A 23,591-nucleotide genomic window follows, 5' to 3' on the forward strand; every position below is an offset into this window, starting at 1 on the left:
TATGAACTGAGGACGGCTGACCATGATGTCAATTTGGTCATAAAGATTGTTATAAAGCAAGTTATATGATTAATAATGGTGGTCTCTAGGAGCAGGGGCGTGGCCAGACTTTTTTTAAACTGGGGTGGCCCACCTGAGGTGCTGACTTATGCTGGGGTGGCATGACATTTGTGGGCAAATTAATTCTTTTTTTATACCTTTTCTATCCCCACTAGTGATTTGTAACAAACAAATGTAAGAAACACAATTTGGCAAAATTTAAATATTCTTAGCCTGGTTCTTGGTGGATTAAAAAAACAAAGATATATGCATTTAAAGTACTTAGGAAATTGCATGCAAGTTTTTCCTTGGACAGAGCTAATTGTTTATTTACAACTGAAAGTACTTCCATTAGCCTGCTGAAAACACAGAATAGTTGATTTGTTCTTAAGTCCGGCCACTGATTAGGCAAATAGCCAATCATAGATTTGGTTTGTGGGGTGGCCATTCAGAAATCAAGGGGGGCCCATGCCACCCCTGGCCATCCATCTGGACACGCCCCTGTCTAGGAGTATTTATGATCGGTTCAAATGCTAAAAATAATGTTTTCTCAACTCTAAAACAGTTTCGGCAGATGGCTGTTCAACATGAGTCTGTTTCTGTTCGAGGATGCTGTGCTCATTGTGGGTCTTTGAAACAAGGCTTGAGATTGCATTCGTTATGATTTGATGCTAAACAAATAATATTAATCGATTGATTTAAGTTCCTCCTACAGAATGACTCCGACTTTGAAGTTGACAGATGTCGTTTCCTTACGCGAGCGATGCAGCTTTTTAACGTGTACAGTTTTGTTTGTATGTCTGTAATAAGATGGTATTTGCACTTAATTGTTCATTTCTCTTGTGCTGTAAATAATTCTGTAAATGTTCTGATGTAAAGTGAAAAATGTCTCATAATGTTATCAACATGTCCTGAATTTTTACTCTGAAGTGTTTAGGTTTATGTTTTGTCATGTGTACTACTCAGAGTTATCTTTTCATTCTGTACATATAGATTATTTTTCTGACCCTGATGAAGCCGAAACACGTCGGTCTAATTTGTTAATAAAGTTGATCTTCTTACTACAAGTGTTGCTCGAGCAATTTGACTTCTTCTAAGCCTTTCACTCTTCATGCTCCTTGTCAGTTGATGAAGTTTGTGCCAGAAAATCCTGTTTTTTCTGACCTTTCCCAACATTTCAGTTCATCACTCATCAGTGACTGAACACTTATTCTTGTTGTTTTTTTTAAGTACATAGACATCAAGCAGAACCACAGCAGTAGTTTTTGGTGCTTCTTATATAAATTAACTAAAATGATTTACTTCCATTACAAGTGTTTTGCTTCTTTATGTCTTCTTTACAGTCCTGACTTTATAATCCTCTGTGCTTCTGAAGTCTTTTTGAGTCAGAGCAGATTACCTTGTTACCAATCCTGACATCTAGTGGACAGGAGAATGTACTGCAGAAAGTGAGGGCTCATCATAGTGAAAGCAATTTTGTGATAGGCCTACAAATATTTATGAAATAAAAACTATTTTAAAAAAATACACATATCATCAATCTGGTTTATTTGTTTATTAAGTATTTTTTTACCCCAAAAAATAATATAGCCATAGTTTTAATTTACGTGATGACATACCAGTGACACAAGTGATAATTACTGCTTATCGTTCTGCTTGTTTGGATCGGGTTTGTTTATTACAGGAATATTAATTTTACTTAAAACTTGACTGGGAAACAATAAGGTGCTTCATGGTAAAGCGAATGTATTTTTTATATAATAAATCATTTGTAATCATTTTTTAAAATGGAAATTGATGTGGAATTTTAATTTGTCAACTATTTCCAGGTGACTTAAATAATTTATTTTGGTCATGTCCCCACTCCTGTATCTTTATAAATTAGACTCATAATCTTATTTTTCTACATGGTGACTTAGTATGTTCTCTTTCATATAAAATGTACTTACTCACCTTTCAAAAGGGAGTAAGTAGGACTCAACAAGTACAAGCCTACAGGATAAGATCGTAAAAGGATTATTCATAGAGACACTGGCAGAAATGATGGTGATGAACGCGGGTTGGAGGGCCCCCGGATTGATGGACTTTAAAACGTGCATTAACTCATCATCAGAGTAATCACAGATAGCCAGAAACAATAGCGACCAACAACAAGTACGACGACCCAGCTCACCCTCTCTCTTCCACTGAGAGTTAAAGAAATACAACATCTCCACCCATACCCATGTGAGCCACTATCCCCCTACTCAATATAGTCCCACATTAAATGATATGATAATCAATAACCCAAAACACCAAAATATAACACACTACATACCTTAACCTTAAAAACTGGGTCAAATATACTTAGATTGATCCATGTCTCCAAACATCTCAAAACATGAGACACGAGTGCAGTCAAGAATAAAATGGTGTATATTCTGCTACGTTATGTTTATTTAGAAAACATTATTTACATTTTTTTTAACTCAAAAGTTTAAACATGAAAATAAACAATAAGAGGAGCAACTAAAAATACCTGATGACCAGGGAAAATTTCAGACATTATTGATCAATTTTCTTTTTTTTTTTTTTACTGTGGCAGCGATTAAATGATTTAACGTAATTGCACCAGAGTTAGCTAAGAGCTCATTTGCCTCTGTTGTTCATGGGCAGGGAGACAAAGAACACATAACAGCAAGTACATTTAGGAATCAACAGAATATGTAAAAAAAAAAATCAAAAAGGAGGAATTTCTTTATACGCTTTATTTTGATGCTTTTGAATGAGTTTGTGGGTTTATTCTAAGTCAATCTTTGACTTTAATTCCATTTTTGCAGACTACCTAAAAAAAAAAAGTTGTTTGCACCAGCCTGTTATAAGAGCAGTGTCGCTCTTTTAACTCAAGGACAGGAAACTGTGATTGAAAAAACTGATCTGATGACACATTGCACATGCACATTACTGCAGGATGTTTTAAACCTAGCTGCTCCTGATCTTTACAAGATAATAGGTACTTTCTTATAAATATGAATGTACCCGCGAGGAGTTGGTGGTGTGCGCTGAGGCTAGACGAGTTAAAAACAGTCAGTCTAAAAACAAAAGGTCAAGATAAACCCGACCTCTTTAGGGACTTTCTATTCATGCAGATGCAGAAACCTGCAGCTTAACACAGGAAACCTTTGAAGCACGCATCATGTGGTTCAGTTTCTGTTTCTTGAGAGGAGCAGCACATTCCACAAGAGAAGGAGTAGAATTACTACCAGTTCTTCGTAAGAAAATGAATTTCACAACATGTCAGCGAATCAGTTTTGACTTTTCAGGCAAATTCTTGCCTCCTGTTTACATCTTGGTGTTCATCATCGGCCTGGTCGCCAATGGATGGGGATTGAAGTCTTTGCTGCACAACTGGAAGAAACTGGGTAACGTCAACGTGTTTGTTCTCAACCTGGGACTCGCCGATATTCTGTATCTGCTCACTGTTCCATTTGTGGTGGTGTACTACTTAATGAAGAGTAAATGGATCTTTGGAGAGGCGTTCTGCAAGATAACAAGATTCTGCTTTAACGTGAATTTGTATGGCAGCATTGGATTCCTCACCTGTATAAGTGTATACAGGTACCTGGCGATTGTCCACCCAATGAGAGTGATGGGAAGAATAACTGTCAAGCACTCAGTGACTATCTCAGCCTTGGTTTGGACTATCGCGGGTGTGCTTAGTCTTCCAGACATGTTCTACCCCAAACATCGTGACAGAGACACTCTCAAATGCTACGATACCACCAGCAACAACCATGTGGAGGAGTACCTGAAATACAGCCTTGGGTGGACCGTCAGTGGGTTTTGTATTCCACTCCTCATCACACTGGGCTGCTATGGGCATGTGATTGTTCTCGTCTGTCGCACAAATACCATCGACAAGGTGCTGAAACAGAAGAGCTTAAGGTTGTTGTTCATCTTGATTCTTCTTTTCTCTGTTTGTTACATCCCTTACCATGTCCTGAAAAACCTCAACCTCTGGGCGAGAGTCCTGACCAAACAGGGGAAATGTCGTGGATGGTTTAATGGAGTCTACATTGCTCGTCAGATAAGTCGTGGCCTCGTGTGTCTGAACAGTGCTCTCAACCCTCTGGTGTACCTCCATGGCCATGAAGATGTTAATGCTCTGCTCAGACGACTGCTCCAGCGGGTTCGTCGGATGTTTAGCCGCACGTCTCCTTCGTCGAGCTTCAACAGTGTTCCAGTGACGAACATCACACATGACTTTTAAAAGAAAGAGAACGCTGATAATTCTGTGTAAATGACTCTGTTAAAATGTGTTGTATTGCATGCCTCTTACACATTTATGTCCTAAGTCAAGTTTTATATATATAAAGTGTTCATTAAACTGTTAAAAAAAAGAAGAAGTGCTGTTATGGGGGGGCCTCTGTGCTAAACTTGGTCTGCGGTTCATGAAGAGGAAGTTGATGGTGTTAATAAAAACAGGATGCAAATTGTACCAGTTTCATTTTCTGCCACACAGCTACCCCAGATGCACTTCTGAGGGAATATTGATAGTAATTCTAATGGAAATATTAAATAAAGGACGGGTGATTATCATTTAAATTTGCTTCTTGGTTTTTATTTGATGTTACAAAAACAATTCTCTCCAGCAACGGTTCTCTGGAATTAAATGATTTGCAAGATTTTTCTGAGCCTCCTTTGGTCACCCATCTTGATTTTGAAGCCATCTTCAGCACACTTCCTTTTTTTTTATTATTAGGTGCAATAAAGTGACAAACTGGTGATATACAAATGAGGCACAAAAAAAACAAACAGACAAGGTCAGGACAACGACTCCAAAATACAGTAAAAAATAAAAATAGATAAGACAAATAAAGACAGCAAAATAAGACATCAATAGACACACATCATAGTACGAACAGAAAAACTACAAAACTACATGAAATACCTAAGAAAGGATACAAAAAGTGAAAGAAGCGATAGAGAGAGAGAAGGGAAGGGAGAGAAGGTGCTTAGTAAAGGGGACTTGAGAGGTGGAAGAGAGTTGAAGAGTTGAGCAGTGGTATGTGTTGAATATGTTGATGTGAAACAATGTTGTGGTGTGAGAGGTGAGAGTTTGTGTAATGATTATGTTTTAGCTGAAGTTGACTGCAGCCGGGGTTTTGGGGTTGGTTTGAGCGTTATTGGAGGGGAGGGGAGGATGGAGGGAGAGAGAGGGCATAAACAACAGAGCAAACAAACCACCTGTATCCTGCTGAGGTCTCGTGTGTGTGTGTGTGTGTGTGTGTGTGTGTGTGTGTGTGTGTGTGTGTGTGTGTGTGTGTGTGTGTGTGTGTGTGTGTGTGTGTGTGTGTGTGTGTGTGTGTGTGAGGAAAGAGCAGTATATATATAAAAATGAAAAAGAAAGAAGAAACAGGGGTAATAATAATAAATATTTAATACTATTTATGATGGATTGGAAGTAACATGTAGCTGAAAACTTTGAAAGAAGGGAAAAACAATAAAAAAGAAAAGAAAAAAGAAAAAACAATCAAATAAAGAAAAAACATAAAACGTTAGGATGATGGTGTTTTGAATTTGAACAGATGATATGATGCATGATGTATATCGAAAGGAATATAGGAAATAACATCCTCTCACCCGTGTAGTGAACTCTGTGAATAATCTTGTATTGTATGAGTTGTAGGTTTGTATTGTTTGATATGGAGAATATGTTTCTGCAGATTTGGGTCCAGAAGTCAGCATTGGGAGCTATCTGGAGGTCAGTTTCCCATTTTGTGAAGGGTACGGATACTGTTTGGTCAGATTTCAAGATTATTTTGTAGATTTTAGATAATATTTTTTTCCTTGTTTTGATATTGATTATGTCTGTGGTTAGTGGTGGAAGTTCAAAGTTGGATGTGATAATATTGATTTTGCTTTTTATAGAGGAATGAATTTGATGATATTCTAAAAAGTGCTGTTCCCCAATGCCGAACTTCTGAATCAAATGAGGGAATGAGGCAAGAGTGTTGTTATGAAAAATGTGCTCGAGGTGTGCGATGCCTTTAGTGATCCATGCTGAGAGGTGGAGTGGTTTCTTGTTTATTGTAAAGTCCGGGTTGTTCCAGATGGGAGTTTGTTTGGTGTAAGAAATAGTGGTGTTAGTTATTTGGTGAAATTTCCACCAGGCTGTCAGAGTTGTTGCTATGGTAGGGATTTTGATAGATGAGATATTGATTTCTTTGCATAATGTTTGTTCAGTGTCTTTCCAGGAGTTGTCAGATTCAATGGGATTGGTCCATTTGTGAATGTATTGTAGTTGGTGGGTAATGATGTAGTGGAAAAAGTTAGGTGCTTGTAGACCTCCTTGGGGTTTGGGTTTTTGTAGTGTTTCTAATTTAATTCTGGCCGTTTTGTTTTTCCAATAAAATTTTGTAGTGATGGAGTCAAGGGATTTGAACCAGGATTGTGAGGGCTTTGTTGGGATCATAGAGAAGAGGTAGTTAATTTTTGGTAATATTGTCCTTTTTATTGTAGCAATTCTATCTATGAGTGATAGCGGTAGGGTCAGCCAGCGGTGGAGTTCATCATTTATTGTTTTGAGAAGGGGGTTGAAGTTGAGACTAATTAACTCTGTCAGCCTGGGGGAAATATTAATTCCTAAATAAGTGATGTTAGAGGTGCGCAGGGAGTTTGGTGGTGTTTTCGCTGCCACATCCCAACTATTTGGACTGAGAGGGAGAATAGTTGATTTGGACCAGTTTATAGTGTAGTCTGAGATTTTTGAGAAAGTGTTTATGAGATTAATGGTTTCAGGTACGGATGATGATGATTTTTGTAGATAAAGGAGAATGTCGTCTGCATAAAGGCTGATTTTATGATGCATATTTTGTGTTTTGATTCCTGTGATGCTTTGTTTTTGGCGGATGGCTGCAGCAAGTGGTTCAATAAAAATAGCGAGTAGTGAAGGAGAGAGTGGGCATCCTTGTCTCTTCGGCACACTTACAACGGCTGGTCAGTAGATGGACTTGCTGACGTCCACTGTCGAGGCTGATTTGAAACCGTCTATTGAAGTCAATGCATTTGGCAGAAAATACTTTTTAATAGCTGTCAACTGTAGGAATTACTCTGTATGAAGAGCAGACTTATTTAACTTCTTTAACCTTTATCATGCACTTAACCTCATCAAAAAGGGTTGAAGAGCTGTGGTCTTGTGTGTAGTGCTCTCAACCCTCCGATAACCTGAATGCTAAAGACAATACTCAGCTCACACACAACTACTCCTGTGTACTCATCAGATGTAAAGTTATCTGCTTCTGTCAAATTCTGGATGTGTACCTGTTGCAAACATTTTAAACACAAGTAAACATGATTCAAATTATTGTTTGAAAATAATTCAACAAAAGGGTTCCACACATCATTTTTATTTGTAATCATTTATATAAAAGAAACAACAATTTATCTTAAAAAAACAAAACCATTAAATTCCCATCAACCCCTGTCACCTTTTATTTTCTAATTCAGCTCCTGCCATTTTACCATACAACTTGTGACAGTTCATGATCAAGCAGAGGGAAATATATCAGTAGTGTTAATTACCATATGCAAAATGACCAAAGATCAGAAAATGATTCCTGCAGAAACTGTGAATCCAAAAAAAATTTGGAAGAAAGAAAAGTTCTTAGAGTTTATAATTCAAAAGCTTTTTCTTATATTCTTTTTTATTTTTAACACATTCTTACTTGTGCACCAATTTTCCCCTTAATCAAGGCCTGTTTATTGTTCAGTGGTTTTTGATTTATAACCCCATTCCCTAAAAAGTTGGCACCTTGTCTACAATCTGATTTGCAAAGACTTGAAATCCCATATTTGACTGGAAATGGAACAAATAAAACATATCAAATGTTGAAACAGAGCCGTTTAAAATAAATCAGCCCCCGTACAGTGTTTACCAGTGATGACAGTCAGGCCTATTATGTTTTTTGTACCAGGCTTTAAACATGTTAATTTACGCTTTAAAATCGGCTTTTTGGCCTGTTGTGTGTGACTTCTGGTGTTCCTTTAGCCAGCCTCAAGCCTTCACTCAATGAACTGCAGGACTTTGCACTTCCGCATTGGCTTCATTTTTCAAAACCGGATGTTGCTGCTTGGGACGGAATCCTGTTACCAATCTGTTAAGTTTTTCTTTAAGCAGCACTTTGTAAGCATTTGGGCATTTTTCTGAATTTATGGTTTTTGATGGTCCAAACGTTTTCATTGGGTGACAAGTCGGTACGGCAGGCAGGCAAGTTTTTTTTTTACCCTGATTGCTTTACTACAGAGCCATGCTGTTGTAATAGGACCAAAATGGGTTTGGCATTGTTTTGTTGGAATAAGCAAGTTGTCTTTTTGGCAGCATATGTTGCTCAAAAACCTGTAGCATAAATGGTGGTTATTCATGCCATGTGTAGCAGTGTAGCACAATACCATCAGGGGTGCTAGCTTTTGAACTGTGATAACATGCTGGAAGGTCCCTCTTCTCTTTAGCCCATAGAACAGGGTGTCCAGGATTTACAGAACCAGATTTTGACTTGCCACGTGTTACTAACTTGTTGCCAGTTGACTTTAATTGCAAGATGATCAATCAGGTTGTTTTTTTTAGCATTTCAAATACGTGTGGTCGGCATCTAATTCAAAATGGGTATATCTTTTTTCAAAAACAGGGAAATTTCTGTGATAACACTGTGCCTTATTCAATCAAATGTGGGGATTCTATGCAAATCAACACTTTTTGTTTTATTTGCATTTTAAACGTTCCAACTTGAATTGAGTTGTCTTTCACTCGAGTAAAAAATCTCAAACTTGCTTCATGTTATCTATTCTTTTTTGGATTTGGACTTCTTTGTCTTCACTAAACATCCAATGAGACATCTAAAGGAACCCCAAATTAATGTTGTAATTAGCAAACCACATGCTACAAAAAATGCCATCACATCTAGATTGTGATAGGCATACCATGGCATTTTGTATGACTCAGTGCGCAGATGTGCGGCACCCTTGTGCCTCATGACGTACTCTGTCCAGAAAACAGCATCGTCTATAGGTTTGATTGGTTTGTCATGATGAAGCTGAGACAGTTTGAGCATATTTTGTTTGTATGGTTTTTCTGGGTTCAGAATATTCTTCAGAGCATTTGTCAGAGACTCAACATCCATGGTTGTTGCTTCAACCATCTCAGCTGCTCCATGGGCCTTCATACGGACCATGTTGTCGAACTGGTCTAAGATCAGTGGAATTCCCAGAATCGGAACACCGTGGTAGATGGCCTCGTAAATTCCATTGGTACCTCCATGTGTGACGAACACCTTGGTCTTCGGGTGACCAAGAAGATTGTTTTGAGGAAGCCATTTAACCAGCATGGTGTTGTTTCCCAAAGTGGCAGGTCTTTTCCCAACGTGTCTCCATACAACCTTTTGAGGCAAATTGGCAAACGCTGAAGCAATGATCTCCGATAACTCCGGTCCAGGGTCACCCAACAGGGTTCCCAGAGTCATGATGACGACTCCATGTTCACCAGAGCTCTGCACAAACTCCTCTAAATCAGCTTGGAGAGGCTTGGAGGGCTTACCCTGGAACCCTCCGATGTAGACCACATTCGGCATCGTGGGACGAGGGAGCTCAAATGTGAAGTCGACCCTCATCAGCCAGATATCAGCCCCTTGCATGATGGACATGGCGCTCACATCTGTTCCAAAATAACGGTCACACACAGCCTGGTATGGCGGATTTGTGACATACTTGTACATATAAACCAGTATGCTATGAAGGAAAATATTATTGGCTCTTTGGAAAAAGTCCATCTTGTCAGAGTAATGGGAGAACAATTGGGGTACATAGGAAAGAGGAGAAGGAGCAATGGCAAAGTGCCCGTCTCCATTATAAATCCAGCGCACATTGAAAACCATGGGAAGCTTAAGATAGTGTGCCAACAGCACTCCACCAGGAAATACAGGGTCGGTGAGACAAACATCAAATCCAGCTTCCTTCAGCTCCTTTGTTAGTGTTTTATTCTCAAAGATGCTGTTGATCATCTGGGCAATACTAATCTGTGTCCCCCCTAGCAAACTGAAAACATTCTTGTAAAATTCAACAAATGCCCAAAGTGTACCTCTTGCCCTGCGGATCTCTAATGACCTGTCTAAGAAGGAGGACATGGAGCTTTGGCTCTCCATGTTGTGAGACTGTTCCTGTGGGATGGTGATAGAAGTGTAATGGGGTGAAAATTCAGAAATGTACCAGCTTGTCGAGGATCGAATTACTGTGATTTCATGACCCCGCAAATAAAGTGCCTCTACCAGGATTTTCATGTTAAGCCAGTGACTCCCATCTGTTGGGTAAACCAGAACTTTCCCACCATCACAACTGAAGGTCAGAGTTGCAGAAAACAGCAGGAAGAATGCCAGGGCAGGATTCGACCCCATCACTGTAAAAAAAAAAAAAAAGAAAGAGTAAAAACAAATAATTGCAGTTCATGCAATGAAATTCACAGATATCTCCGATATCGAGAGTTATTTGGAGTTTATTCTTGCCAACTGACAAATATACATCCAATATGCATCCTGTGCAATAATCAAAAAAGTAAACAACAGACTTTTTTAATGATAACATTGTCTTGTTGAGTCATGAATTATTCAACCCCTGCTTCCCGTGATGGCTAAGACCACAAGATTAATCAATTTAACTGGTTAGTGTAAGCTAAGGCTGCTCTTTTTGCACTGCTAACTCTTGAGGTTTAGTTAAAGGAATTACAGTGATACAATATCACAAACTCAAACTCCCTGCTGCCAAGCATCATTGCTTGTATTTGAAAACTGTTCAAATTACTTCCTTGAATCAGGAAGGGGTTAATCAAAGTGACAAACCCAGACAGAATTAGTTCAGTGATTATTGCGTATCAATTATTATTGGCCGATAATTTGATAGTATCGTGTTTGCGTTTCTTCTGCTGCAACCAACTACAACAAAAATTGAATACTACTAAAAATGTGGAAGCAACCTCAAGTATTAAAAAACTGAAACAAGTGCGTAAGTGCAACAAACTGCAGTTCCTTGAGAGACCACTTGAGGCTGGCTGAAAAAGACACTAAAGCTCCATTAACACCAACGTTAAAATGCCCATGTTTTAAGCAAAAATAGACACGTTTACAGTTTGGTCCAAAAAACTGTTTTGGTCTGAAAAGCCTTTGTCTTTATAGATAAAAATATATTTTTTCAACTCATCAGTTTCAATTGTGTTGGTATTGCATGGCTGATCTGACTGCAATGTAGCTTTTTGCAGGAGGCTAAAGGTCCACCTGAGCTCCACTTCTGTGCCTGTTTCATTGGATTATCTGTAATTGGGGACTTGGTCCTGTCTAAAATCCTATAGTGATTTATCAGTCTGTTAAAATGCTGATAGGCTGTATTGAAAATGTATTGTGTGTGTTTGTGTGCATGTTAACATGCCTGATGAGGTCCATGTGAGGTATTTTGTGCTCTGCAAATGCCTCAAATCATTTTCAAACCACAGTCTTCTTTCCAAACTATTTCTTAACATCAGTAGAGCATTTTTGTTGCTAGTTTGTCTGGTCTTTCACAGATTTACCCATCCACTACATTTGCTCTTTGTACACTATCAAGATTTTTTTTTTTCCTGGAAATGTTTATTCATCACCAATTAACAAAGTCAAAGTCCTTGCACACATAATCCACAGAAAAAGTCATGCACCAGTTATTTTCTTATATGTGGAGATTTTTACAGTGTGCACAAAGTGTCTTTGAATGTCAACATTAAAATTGAATTAGAAATAAAGAAAACAGAAAACAGAGTAAATAAAAAAAAAAAAAAAAAAATGGAATCAAAACTTTTTTTTTCTTCTTTTTTTTGCACTTTGTCTGCTCGGCGAATTCTAACCGCATGCTATTCTGTGATTTAGGGCATAATCACACAGCAGAGCAAAACCCAGTCAACAGGACGTACATGAAGTACCCACAGTAACTAGGCCGCCGATTTGCCAAGTTTGAGATTAAAAAAAATCATATAAACCTGCAAAGTCTGTTGTATAATCAAACCTGATTACTTACTTGTGATGAAATACCTCTGAACAATCTTAAAGCAGAAACCACATGGTCCACAAAAAAGCTCAAAACACAAGCAGTTGGAAAAGCTGCTCCTCAACTCAGACTCTGTGACTTCTCCCTCAGACACAAAAACGAATCCCGACTGAACCGTTCCATTCTGCTGCCTGCAAATATATGCAAGCACAGACCCCCGTCTAAACCCTCCTCCCAGCTTTTTTCCTGTTACTGTTGACAGTAACAGGAACAGTCTGCCCAAACACCATCTTAATATCATCTTATGAAACAACCGGTTACACGAATTAGAAAAACGGTCAAAATAGCCCTTTTCACTTTTCCACTCTGGCTGCATCAGCAGAAGAGTGAGGAGATATCAAAAGTGTGTTATACTGTTAACCTATTGTTAACCTATTATCCATCTGACAAATCAAATGATCTATCTCTATCTGTTTTTTTAATTATTTATATTTTTTTTATTTAACTGATGTAAATATGTTAGATTTTTTTAACTTCTATTTTTAATAATTATATTCCTGTTTCCTGTTTTTCTTGAGCTGCTGTAATGCAAAACTTTCCCCCATGGGGATCAATAAAGTTTATCTTTATCTTTATCTTTACCTCTACTGTCAATGACAATAGAGTCGCTCTATAAACCTTGTGATTAAGTAATCAATATATTCTCTGTGTATGTTGATGCACTTTTTTTCAGATTACATTAGCTTGCATGACTAAGCAGCTTCACTCCTGCCAATGGTTAACATCTGCTGTTAAAATGTCCCCATGGAGAGACAGTCCCAAGATGTTGACTGCAGGATATAAAGGCTATCTTCAGTCTTGATTGTTTTAAATTACACGTCCAAAGACGGACAAACCCGGACAAACAATGCTTGTTTATTGTAAATCACTTTAACAAGTGTTGTTTTTGGCTGAAGACCATTGGACTTTAAACTAACCAAAAAATGTGTTGGAGTAGGTTTTAACAAAGTTATACTTGAACTCTGTAGCTCGTCTCTGCTGGAGGTTAGAGCTCATGTCAGCTGCTTTGAGCCAGGGCAAGTTGGACAGAACTGATTTGTCTTCATGATCAAAAGTGAAAGAAAATGTTGGCAGTGCTGTATTGTTATTTGTAATGGCGACTGGCGAGGTCATGCATGTGTTGAATTACGGCGTTATGTACAAGAGGTAACCGTGGTCAGGCACGGCTAGTCCTGGAGCAGTGGGAGTGCAGGTCAGCGGGCGAATGTGGAGGAGGGGCGCAATCATGCTTAAGCACAGTACAGGACAAACTGGACTGAGTGTGAGTGCGCCCTAACTCATGGCTGGTCCCAACACTACCATGCTGTTCTTCATCTTTTGATCATTCTTAGTTAACGCCAACACCTAGGGTTGGCTCACCCGGATATAACATTACCAAATTACCATGTTGGCATTGGATTCCTCACCTGTATAAGTGTATACAGGTCCCTGGCGATTGTCCACCCAATGATAGTGATGGGAAGAATAACTGTCAAGCACTCAGTGACTATCTCAGCCTTGGTTTGGACTATCGCGGGTGTGCTTAGTCTTCCAGACATGTTCTACCCCAAACATCGTGACAGAGACACTCTCAAATGCTACGATACCACCAGCGACAACCATGTGGAGGAGTACCTGAAATACAGCCTTGGGTGGACCGTCAGTGGGTTTTGTATTCCACTCCTCATCACACTGGGCTGCTATGGGCATGTGATTGTTCTCGTCTGTCGCACAAATACCATCGACAAGGTGCTGAAACAGAAGAGCTTAAGGTTGTTGTTCATCTTGATTCTTCTTTTCTCTGTTTGTTACATCCCTTACCATGTCCTGAAAAACCTCAACCTCTGGGCGAGAGTCCTGACCAAACAGGGGAAATGTCGTGGATGGTTTAATGGAGTCTACATTGCTCGTCAGATAAGTCGTGGCCTCGTGTGTCTGAACAGTGCTCTCAACCCTCTGGTGTACCTCCATGGCCATGAAGATGTTAATGCTCAGACGACTGCTCCAGCGGGTTCGTCGGATGTTTAGCCACACGTCTCCTTCGTCGAGCTTCAACAGTGTTCCAGTGACGAACATCACACATGACTTTTAAAAGAAAGAGAACGCTGATAATTCTGTGTAAATGGCTCTGTTAAAATTTGTTGTATTGCATGCCTCTTACACATTTATGTCCTAAGTCAAGTTTTATATATATAAAGTGTTCATTAAACTGTTAAAAAAAAGAAGAAGTGCTGTTATGGTGGGGAGCAAAAAATCAATAAATAATGATGTAAATGACAAGAAAATAAAAATTCTATGTTTCGTATCTAATAATGATTATAATGAAATTAAGTAAAATAATAATAATAATAGTATGTCGCAGTTCAAGAAAGATAAAATATAACAGGGTGTTAAATTAAATAAGGCAGAAGTGTTAAGAGAGACTATTGATGTATTATCCACGGAAGTCACACAAATAAAAATAAAAGTAAAATAAAAATAAAAAACAAATAGCTAATAATAAAGAAAAAAAAACAAGGACAAAATTCAGCAATGTAATAATAATGATTATAATAATACTAATTGGGGAAAATGTAAAATTATATTTCAGAGGGTTGGTTTTATGTAAAGTAAGGTGAACGGCTAAGAAAGGTAAAGAGAAAAGGGAGAATCGGATAAGAGAGCATGGGGGCCAGGTGGAAAAAATAAAAGTGTATGAAAATGCAGTCACTTGTAAATTGTGTGTGTGTGTGTTGGGTGTGATTGGTGCACAGGCAGAAAGAGTTGATGGGTGGGATGTTGTGGGGGTAGTTATGAGTTGAGGTTGTTGATTATTGGGTTTCAGACAGATTCAAATTCGGCAGTTTGATTTCTGAGTGAGGCAGTTAGTTTTTCCATTGATATATATTCGGTGAGTAAGTTTTTCCAATGTGCGATGTTGATTTTTTTTCTCGACTTCCAGTTCATGAGGACAGTTTTCTTGAGGAGTATTTTGCTGGATGTGATATTTAAGTTGATGGTAGATATGTCTCCTAGTAGGCAGAGTGCGGGTGAACATGGGATGTGGCAGCTCAAGAGGACAGAGAGGAGGTCAGTGATGTCATGCCAAAAATGTTTTATTGGTGTACAGTCCCATGTGGCGTGCAGGTATCCGTCTGTGGCGTTTTGTGTGCAGTGTGAGCATAATTTAGAATCAGTAAAGCCCATTTTAAACATCCTCTCACCCGTGTAGTGAACTCTGTGAATAATCTTGTATTGTATGAGTTGTAGGTTTGTATTGTTTGATATGGAGAATATGTTTCTGCAGATTTGGGTCCAGAAGTCAGCATTGGGAGCTATCTGGAGGTCAGTTTCCCATTTTGTGAAGGGTACGGATACTGTTTGGTCAGATTTCAAGATTATTTTGTAGATTTTAGATAATATTTTTTTCCTTGTTTTGATATTGATTATGTCTGTGGTTAGTGGTGGAAGTTCAAAGTTGGATGTGATAATATTGATTTTGCTTTTTATAGAGGAATGAATTTGATGATATTCTAAAAAGTGCTGTTCCCCAATGCCGAACTTCTGAATCAAATGAGGGAATGAGGCAAGAGTGTTGTTATGAAAAATGTGCTCGAGGTGTGCGATGCCTTTAGTGATCCATGCTGAGAGGTGGAGTGGTTTCTTGTTTATTGTAAAGTCCGGGTTGTTCCAGATGGGAGTTTGTTTGGTGTAAGAAATAGTGGTGTTAGTTATTTGGTGAAATTTCCACCAGGCTGTCAGAGTTGTTGCTATGGTAGGGATTTTGATAGATGAGATATTGATTTCTTTGCATAATGTTTGTTCAATGTCTTTCCAGGAGTTGTCAGATTCAATGGGATTGGTCCATTTGTGAATGTATTGTAGTTGGTGGGTAATGATGTCGTGGAAAAAGTTAGGTGCTTGTAGACCTCCTTGGGGTTTGGGTTTTTGTAGTGTTTCTAATTTAATTCTGGCCGTTTTGTTTTTCCAATAAAATTTTGTAGTGATGGAGTCAAGGGATTTGAACCAGGATTGTGAGGGCTTTGTTGGGATCATAGAGAAGAGGTAGTTAATTTTTGGTAATATTGTCCTTTTTATTGTAGCAATTCTACCTATGAGTGATAGCGGTAGGGTCAGCCAGCGGTGGAGTTCATCATTTATTGTTTTGAGAAGGGGGTTGAAGTTGAGACTAATTAACTCTGTCAGCCTGGGGGAAATATTAATTCCTAAATAAGTGATGTTAGAGGTGCGCAGGGAGTTTGGTGGTGTTTTCGCTGCCACATCCCAACTATTTGGACTGAGAGGGAGAATAGTTGATTTGGACCAGTTTATAGTGTAGTCTGAGATTTTTGAGAAAGTGTTTATGAGATTAATGGTTTCAGGTACGGATGATGATGATTTTTGTAGATAAAGGAGAATGTCGTCTGCATAAAGGCTGATTTTATGACGCATATTTTGTGTTTTGATTCCTGTGATGCTTTGTTTTTGGCGGATGGCTGCAGCAAGTGGTTCAATAAAAATAGCGCGTAGTGAAGGAGAGAGTGGGCATCCTTGTCTCTTCGGCACACTTACAACGGCTGGTCAGTAGATGGACTTGCTGACGTCCACTGTCGAGGCTGATTTGAAACCGTCTATTGAAGTCAATGCATTTGGCAGAAAATACTTTTTAATAGCTGTCAACTGCAGGAATTACTCTGTATGAAGAGCAGACTTATTTAACTTCTTTGGTCTTGGAGCTGTGGTCTTGTATGTAGTGCTCTCAACCCTCCGATAACCTCAATGCTAAAGACAATACTCAGCTCACACACAACTACTCCTGTGTACTCATCAGATGTAAAGTTATCTGCTTCTGTCAAATTCTGGATGTGTACCTGTTGCAAACATTTTAAACACAAGTAAACATGATTCAAATTTTTGTTTGAAAATAATTCAACAAAAGGGTTCCACACATAATTTTTATTTGTAATCATTTATATAAAAGAAACAACAATTTATCTTAAAAAAACAAAACCATTAAATTCCCATCAACCCCTGTCACCTTTTATTTTCTAATTCAGCCCCTGCCATTTTACCATACAACGTGTGACAGTTCATGATCAAGCAGAGGGAAATATATCAGTAGTGTTAATTACCATATGCAAAATGACCAAAGATCAGAAAATGATTCCTGCAGAAACTGTGAATCCCAAAAAAATTTGGAAAAAAGAAAAGTTCTTAGAGTTTATAATTCAAAAGCTTTTTCTTATATTCTTTTTTATTTTTAACACATTCTTACTTGTGCACCAATTTTCCCCTTAATCAAGGCCTGTTTATTGTTCAGTGGTTTTTGATTTATAACCCCATTCCCTAAAAAGTTGGCACCTTGTCTACAATCTGATTTGCAAAGACTTGAAATCCCATATTTGACTGGAAATGGAACAAATAAAACATATCAAATGTTGAAACAGAGCCGTTTAAAATAAATCAGCCCCCGTACAGTGTTTACCAGTCAGGCCTATTATGTTTTTTGTACCAGGCTTTAAACATGTTAATTTACGCTGTAAAATCGGCTTTTTGGCCTGTTGTGTGTGACTTCTGGTGTTCCTTTAGCCAGCCTCAAGCCTTCACTCGACGAACTGCAGGACTTTGCACTTCCGCATTGGCTTCATTTTTCAAAACCGGATGTTGCTGCTTGGGACGGAATCCTGTTACCAATCTGTTAAGTTTTTCTTTAAGCAGCACTTTGTAAGCATTTGGGCATTTTTCTGAATTTATGGTTTTTGATGGTCCCAACGTTTTCATTGGGTGACAAGTCGGTATGGCAGGCAGGCAAGTTTTTTTTTTACCCTGATTGCTTTACTACAGAGCCATGCTGTTGTAATAGGACCAAAATGGGTTTGGCATTGTTTTGTTGGAATAAGCATTGTTTTTGTTGCTCAAAAACCTGTAGCATAAATGGTGGTTATTCAATGGTGGACTTGCCACGTGTTACTAACTTGTTGCCAGTTGACTTTAATTGCAAGGTGATCAATCAGGTTCTTTTTTTTAGCATTTCAAATACGTGTGGTCGGCATCTAATTCAAAATGGGTATATCTTTTTTCAAAAACAGGGAAATTTCTGTGATAACACTGTGCCTTATTCAATCAAATGTGGGGATTCTATGCAAATCAACACTTTTTGTTTTATTTGCATTTTAAACGTTCCAACTTGAATTGAGTTGTCTTTCACTCGAGTAAAAAATCTCAAACTTGCTTCATGTTATCTATTCTTTTTTGGATTTGGACTTCTTTGTCTTCACTAAAAATCCAATGAGACATCTAAAGGAACCCCAAATTAATGTTGTAATTAGCAAACCACATGCTACAAAAAATGCCATCACATCTAGATTGTGATAGGCATACCATGGCATTTTGTATGACTCAGTGCGCAGATGTGCGGCACCCTTGTGCCTCATGACATACTCTGTCCAGAAAACAGCATTGTCTATAGGTTTGATTGGTTTGTCATGATGAAGCTGAGACAGTTTGAGCATATTTTGTTTGTATGGTTTTTCTGGGTTCAGAATATTCTTCAGAGCATTTGTCAGAGACTCAACATCCATGGTTGTTGCTTCAACCATCTCAGCTGCTCCATGGGCCTTCATACGGACCATGTTGTCGAACTGGTCAAAGATCAGTGGAATTCCCAGAATCGGAACACCGTGGTAGATGGCCTCGTAAATTCCATTGGTACCTCCATGTGTGACGAACACCTTGGTCTTCAGGTGACCAAGAAGATCGTTTTGAGGAAGCCATTTAACCAGCATGGTGTTGTTTCCCAAAGTGGCAGGTCTTTTCCCAACGTGTCTCCATACAACCTTTTGAGGCAAATTGGCAAACGCTGAAGCAATGATCTCCGATAACTCCGGTCCAGGGTCACCCAACAGGGTTCCCAGAGTCATGATGACGACTCCATGTTCACCAGAGCTCTGCACAAACTCCTCTAAATCAGCTTGGAGAGGCTTGGAGGGCTTACCCTGGAACCCTCCGATGTAGACCACATTCGGCATCGTGGGACGAGGGAGCTCAAATGTGAAGTCGACCCTCATCAGCCAGATATCAGCCCCTTGCATGATGGACATGACGCTCACATCTGTTCCAAAATAACGGTCACACACAGCCTGGTATGGCGGATTTGAGACATACTTGTACATATAAACCAGTATGCTATGAAGGAAAATATTACTGGCTCTTTGGAAAAAGTCCATCTTGTCAGAGTAATGGGAGAACAATTGGGGTACATAGGAAAGAGGAGAAGGAGCAATGGCAAAGTGCCCGTCTCCATTATAAATCCAGCGCACATTGAAAACCATGGGAAGCTTAAGATAGTGTGCCAACAGCACTCCACCAGGAAATGCAGGGTCGGTGAGACAAACATCAAATCCAGCTTCCTTCAGCTCCTTTGTTAGTGTTTTATTCTCAAAGATGCTGTTGATCATCTGGGCAATACTAATCTGTGTCCCCCCTATCAAACTGAAAACATTCTTGTAAAATTCAACAAATGCCCAAAGTGTACCTCTTGCCCTGCGGATCTCTAATGACCTGTCTAAGAAGGAGGACATGGAGCTTTGGCTCTCTATGTTGTGAGACTGTTCCTGTGGGATGGTGATAGAAGTGTAATGGGGTGAAAATTCAGAAATGTACCAGCTTGTCGAGGATCGAATTACTGTGATTTCATGACCCCGCAAATAAAGTGCCTCTACCAGGATTTTCATGTTAAGCCAGTGACTCCCATCTATTGGGTAAACCAGAACTTTCCCACCATCACAACTGAAGGTCAGAGTTGCAGAAAACAGCAGAAAGAATGCCAGGGCAGGATTCGACCCCATCACTGTAAAAAAAAACAAAAAACAAAGAGTAAAAACAAATAATTGCAGTTCATGCAATGAAATTCACAGATATCTCCGATATCGAGAGTTATTTGGAGTTTATTCTTGCCAACTGACAAATATACATCCAATATGCATCCTGTGCAATAATCAAAAAAGTAAATAACAGACTTTTTTAATGGTAACATTGTCTTGTTGAGTCATGAATTATTCAACCCCTGCTTCCCGTGATGGATAAGATCACAAGATTAATCAATTTAACTTGTTAGTGTAAGCTAAGGCTGCTCTTTTTGCACTGCTAACTCTTGAGGTTTAGTTAAAGGAATTACAGTGATACAATATCACAAACTCAAACTCCCTGCTGCCAAGCATCATTGCTTGTATTTGAAAACTGTTCAAATTACTTCCTTGAATCAGGAAGGGGTTAATCAAAGTGACAAACCCAGACAGAATTAGTTCAGTGATTATTGCGTATCAATTATTATTGGCCGATAATTTGATAGTATCGTGTTTGCGTTTCTTCTGCTGCAACCAACTACAACAAAAATTGAATACTACTAAAAATGTGGTAGCAACCTCAAGTATTAAAAAACTGAAACAAGTGCGTAAGTGCAACAAACTGCAGTTCCTTGAGAGACCACTTGAGGCTGGCTGAAAAAGACACTAAAGCTCCATTAACACCAACGTTAAAATGCCCATGTTTTAAGCAAAAATAGACACGTTTACAGTTTGGTCCAAAAAACTGTTTTGGTCTGAAAAGCCTTTGTCTTTATAGATAAAAATAATTTTTTTCAACTCATCAGTTTCAATTGTGTTGGTATTGCATGGCTGATCTGACTGCAATGTAGCTTTTTGCAGGAGGCTAAAGGTCCACCTGAGCTCCACTTCTGTGCCTGTTTCATTGGATTATCTGTAATTGGGGACTTGGTCCTGTCTAAAATCCTATAGTGATTTATCAGTCTGTTAAAATGCTGATAGGCTGTATTGAAAATGTATTGTGTGTGTTTGTGTGCATGTTAACATGCCTGATGAGGTCCATGTGAGGTATTCTGTGCTCTGCAAATGCCTCAAATCATTTTCAAACCACAGTCTTCTTTCCAAACTATTTCTTAACATCAGTAGAGCATTTTTGTTGCTAGTTTGTCTGGTCTTTCACAGATTTACCCATCCACTACATTTGCTCTTTGTACACTATCAAGATTTTTTTTTTTCCTGGAAATGTTTATTCATCACCAATTAACAAAGTCAAAGTCCTTGCACACATAATCCACAGAAAAAGTCATGCACCAGTTCTTTTCTTATATGTGGAGATTTTTACAGTATACACAAAGTGTCTTTGAATGTCAACATTGAAATTGAATTAGAAATAAAGAAAACAGAAAACAGAGTAAATAAAAAATAAAAAAAATGGAATCAAAACTTTTTTTTTTCTTCTTTTTTTTTGCACTTTGTCTGCTCGGCGAATTCTAACCGCATGCTATTCTGTGATTTAGGGCATAATCACACAGCAGAGCAAAACCCAGTCAACAGGACGTACATGAAGTACCCACAGTAACTAGGCCGCCGATTTGCCAAGTTTGAGATGAAAAAAATCTTTCAACAGGAGAGAGATTTTCAGCAGCAGTATAAACCTGCAAAGTCTGTTGTATAATCAAACCTGATTACTTACCTGTGATGAAATACCTCTGAACAATCTTAAAGCAGAAACCACATGGTCCACAAAAAAGCTCAAAACACAAGCAGTTGGAAAAGCTGCTCCTCAACTCAGACTCTGTGACTTCTCCCTCAGACACAAAAATGACTGAACCGTTCCGCTGCCTGCAAATACATGCAAGCACAGGCCCCCGTCTAAACCCTCCTCCCAGCTTTTTTCCTCTTACTGTTGACAGTAACAAGAACAGTCTGCCCAAACACCATCTTAACATCATCTTATGAAACAACCGGTTACAGGAATTTCACAGCAATTTTACCCTTATCTCAAGTACAAACAAGTCTTATGCATTCAAAGCTGACTGCTTGTGGTCTCCTCTTTGGAAAACTGCACAACAAACATCAACTGTTCTTATTCAGGTATCTAAAGTAGAAAAAAGGTCAAAATAGCCCTTTTCACTTTTCCACTCTGGCTGCATCAGCAGAAGAGTGAGGAGATATCAAAAGTGTGTTATACTGTTAACCTATTGTTAACCTATTATCCATCTGACAAATCAAATGATCTAGCTCTATCTGTTTTTTTAATTATTTATATGTTTTTTTATTTAACTGATGTAAATATGTTAGATTTTTTAACTTCTATTTTTATTTTTAATAATTATATTCCTGTTTCCTGTTTTTCTTGAGCTGCTGTAATGCAAAAATTTCCCCCATGGGGATCAATAAAGTTTATCTTTATCTTTATCTTTACCTCTACTGTCAATGACAATAGAGTCGCTCTATAAACCTTGTGATTAAGTAATCAATATATTCTCTGTGTATGTTGATGCACTTTTTTTCAGATTACATTAGCTTGCATGACTAAGCAGCTTCACTCCTGCCAATGGTTAACATCTGCTGTTAAAATGTCCCCATGGAGAGACAGTCCCAAGATGTTGACTGCAGGATATAAAGGCTATCTTCAGTCTTGATTGTTTCAAATTACACGTCCCAAGACGGACAAACCCGAAACAGGAGCAATGGCGAGGGGTTGATTGAGTGTTCCCTACTTCTCTTGAGTGTTGGCCCTGTGTGCACAAAAAAGCAGACAAAATAATCTTTGAAAGTGAACTTCACCAATCCAAAGTCTAGTTCAAGCCGGCCACATGGGTTTATGTTATGTTTACCCTGCATTGGTGGGTGTGTTTGAGGTTTTATCCAATCAGCAGTGACTTGTAGGTAGACTTCCTGATAATAAAAAGGCAGTGCACTTGAGCAACACAACACAACACAACAGGCAGTCGGATGCCCTCAAGCGATGTCACTTTAACAAGTGTTGTTTTTGGCTAAAGACTTTAAACTAACCAAAAAATGTGTTGGAGTAGGTTTTAACAAAGTTATACTTGAACTCTGTAGCTCGTCTCTGCTGGAGGTTAGAGCTCATGTCAGCTGCTTTGAGCCAGGGCAAGTTGGACAGAACTGATTTGTCTTCATGATCAAAAGTGAAAGAAAATGTTGGCAGTGCTGTACTGTTATTTGTAATGGCGACTGGCGAGGTCATGCATGTGTTGAATTACGGCGTTATGTACAAGAGGTAACCGTGGTCATGCACGGCTAGTCCTGGAGCAGTGGGAGTGCAGGTCAGCGGGCGAATGTGGAGGAGGGGCGCAATCATGCTTAAGCACAGAACAGGACAAACTGGACTGAGTGTGAGTGCGCCCTAACTCATGGCTGGTCCCAACACTACCATGCTGTTCTTCATCTTTTGATCATTCTTAGTTAACGCCAACACCTAGGGTTGGCTCACCTGGATATAACATTACCAAATTACCATGTTGGAAAATGGCATGCATTATGAAAATTTGTCTTCCTTTGGCAAAACTACGATTTTTCTGTAATAGGGTCTAATTTTGTGAATGAAACCTGCCATGGAGGCACTTTCTAACTTTAACTCTTTTTGACAGTGGGGTAGTACTGATATATCCTAGAGCTCCAAAACTGCTTAAAGGGATACTTCACCCA

General features: G+C 38.8%; 3 protein-coding genes and 1 pseudogene across 3 annotated transcripts in view; 2 read left to right on the top strand and 2 right to left on the bottom strand.

The window, feature by feature from the left end:
* Positions 1 to 1,106, top strand: part of ccn5 (cellular communication network factor 5) — an 8,673-nt gene extending 7,567 nt beyond the window's left edge. The window contains exon 5 of the mRNA XM_020650294.3: positions 1 to 1,106. This exon is cut by the window's left edge and continues 937 nt beyond it. The gene's annotated coding sequence lies outside the window, so the exon portion shown is untranslated.
* Positions 1,107 to 2,998: 1,892 nt separating this feature from the next.
* On the top strand, positions 2,999 to 14,369 carry si:dkey-78k11.9 (P2Y purinoceptor 1). The gene is made up of 2 exons (XM_029280477.2): positions 2,999 to 4,286; positions 13,484 to 14,369. The coding sequence occupies exons 1-2, from the start codon at positions 3,215 to 3,217 to the stop codon at positions 14,140 to 14,142; spliced, it is 1,731 nt and encodes a 576-aa protein (XP_029136310.2). The 5' UTR covers positions 2,999 to 3,214; the 3' UTR covers positions 14,143 to 14,369.
* On the bottom strand, positions 7,412 to 12,249 carry LOC109996252 (UDP-glucuronosyltransferase 2A2-like). Its single transcript, XM_065961313.1, has 2 exons — positions 12,106 to 12,249; positions 7,412 to 10,465 (listed from the first exon to the last, which is right to left on the bottom strand). Coding segments are annotated over exons 1-2 (1,608 nt in total). The 5' UTR covers positions 12,107 to 12,249; the 3' UTR covers positions 7,412 to 8,858.
* Positions 14,370 to 17,034: 2,665 nt separating the features above from the next.
* Positions 17,035 to 21,769, bottom strand: LOC109996251 (UDP-glucuronosyltransferase 2A2 pseudogene; annotated as a pseudogene).
* Between the last annotated feature and the right edge of the window lie 1,822 nt (positions 21,770 to 23,591).

The sequence above is a fragment of the Labrus bergylta genome, chromosome 12, assembly GCF_963930695.1.
Source record: "Labrus bergylta chromosome 12, fLabBer1.1, whole genome shotgun sequence".
NCBI classification, from domain to species: Eukaryota; Metazoa; Chordata; class Actinopteri; order Labriformes; family Labridae; genus Labrus; species Labrus bergylta.

Bases quoted from the DNA above. Each gene is read 5' to 3' on its own strand.
- si:dkey-78k11.9 (XM_029280477.2), top strand. From the start codon at position 3,215: ATGTGGTTCAGTTTCTGTTTCTTGAGAGGAGCAGCACATTCCACAAGA. The intron at 4,287-13,483 runs AAAAGAAAGAGA...GCCAACACCTAG, and splicing joins GAACATCACACATGACTTTT to GGTTGGCTCACCCGGATATA.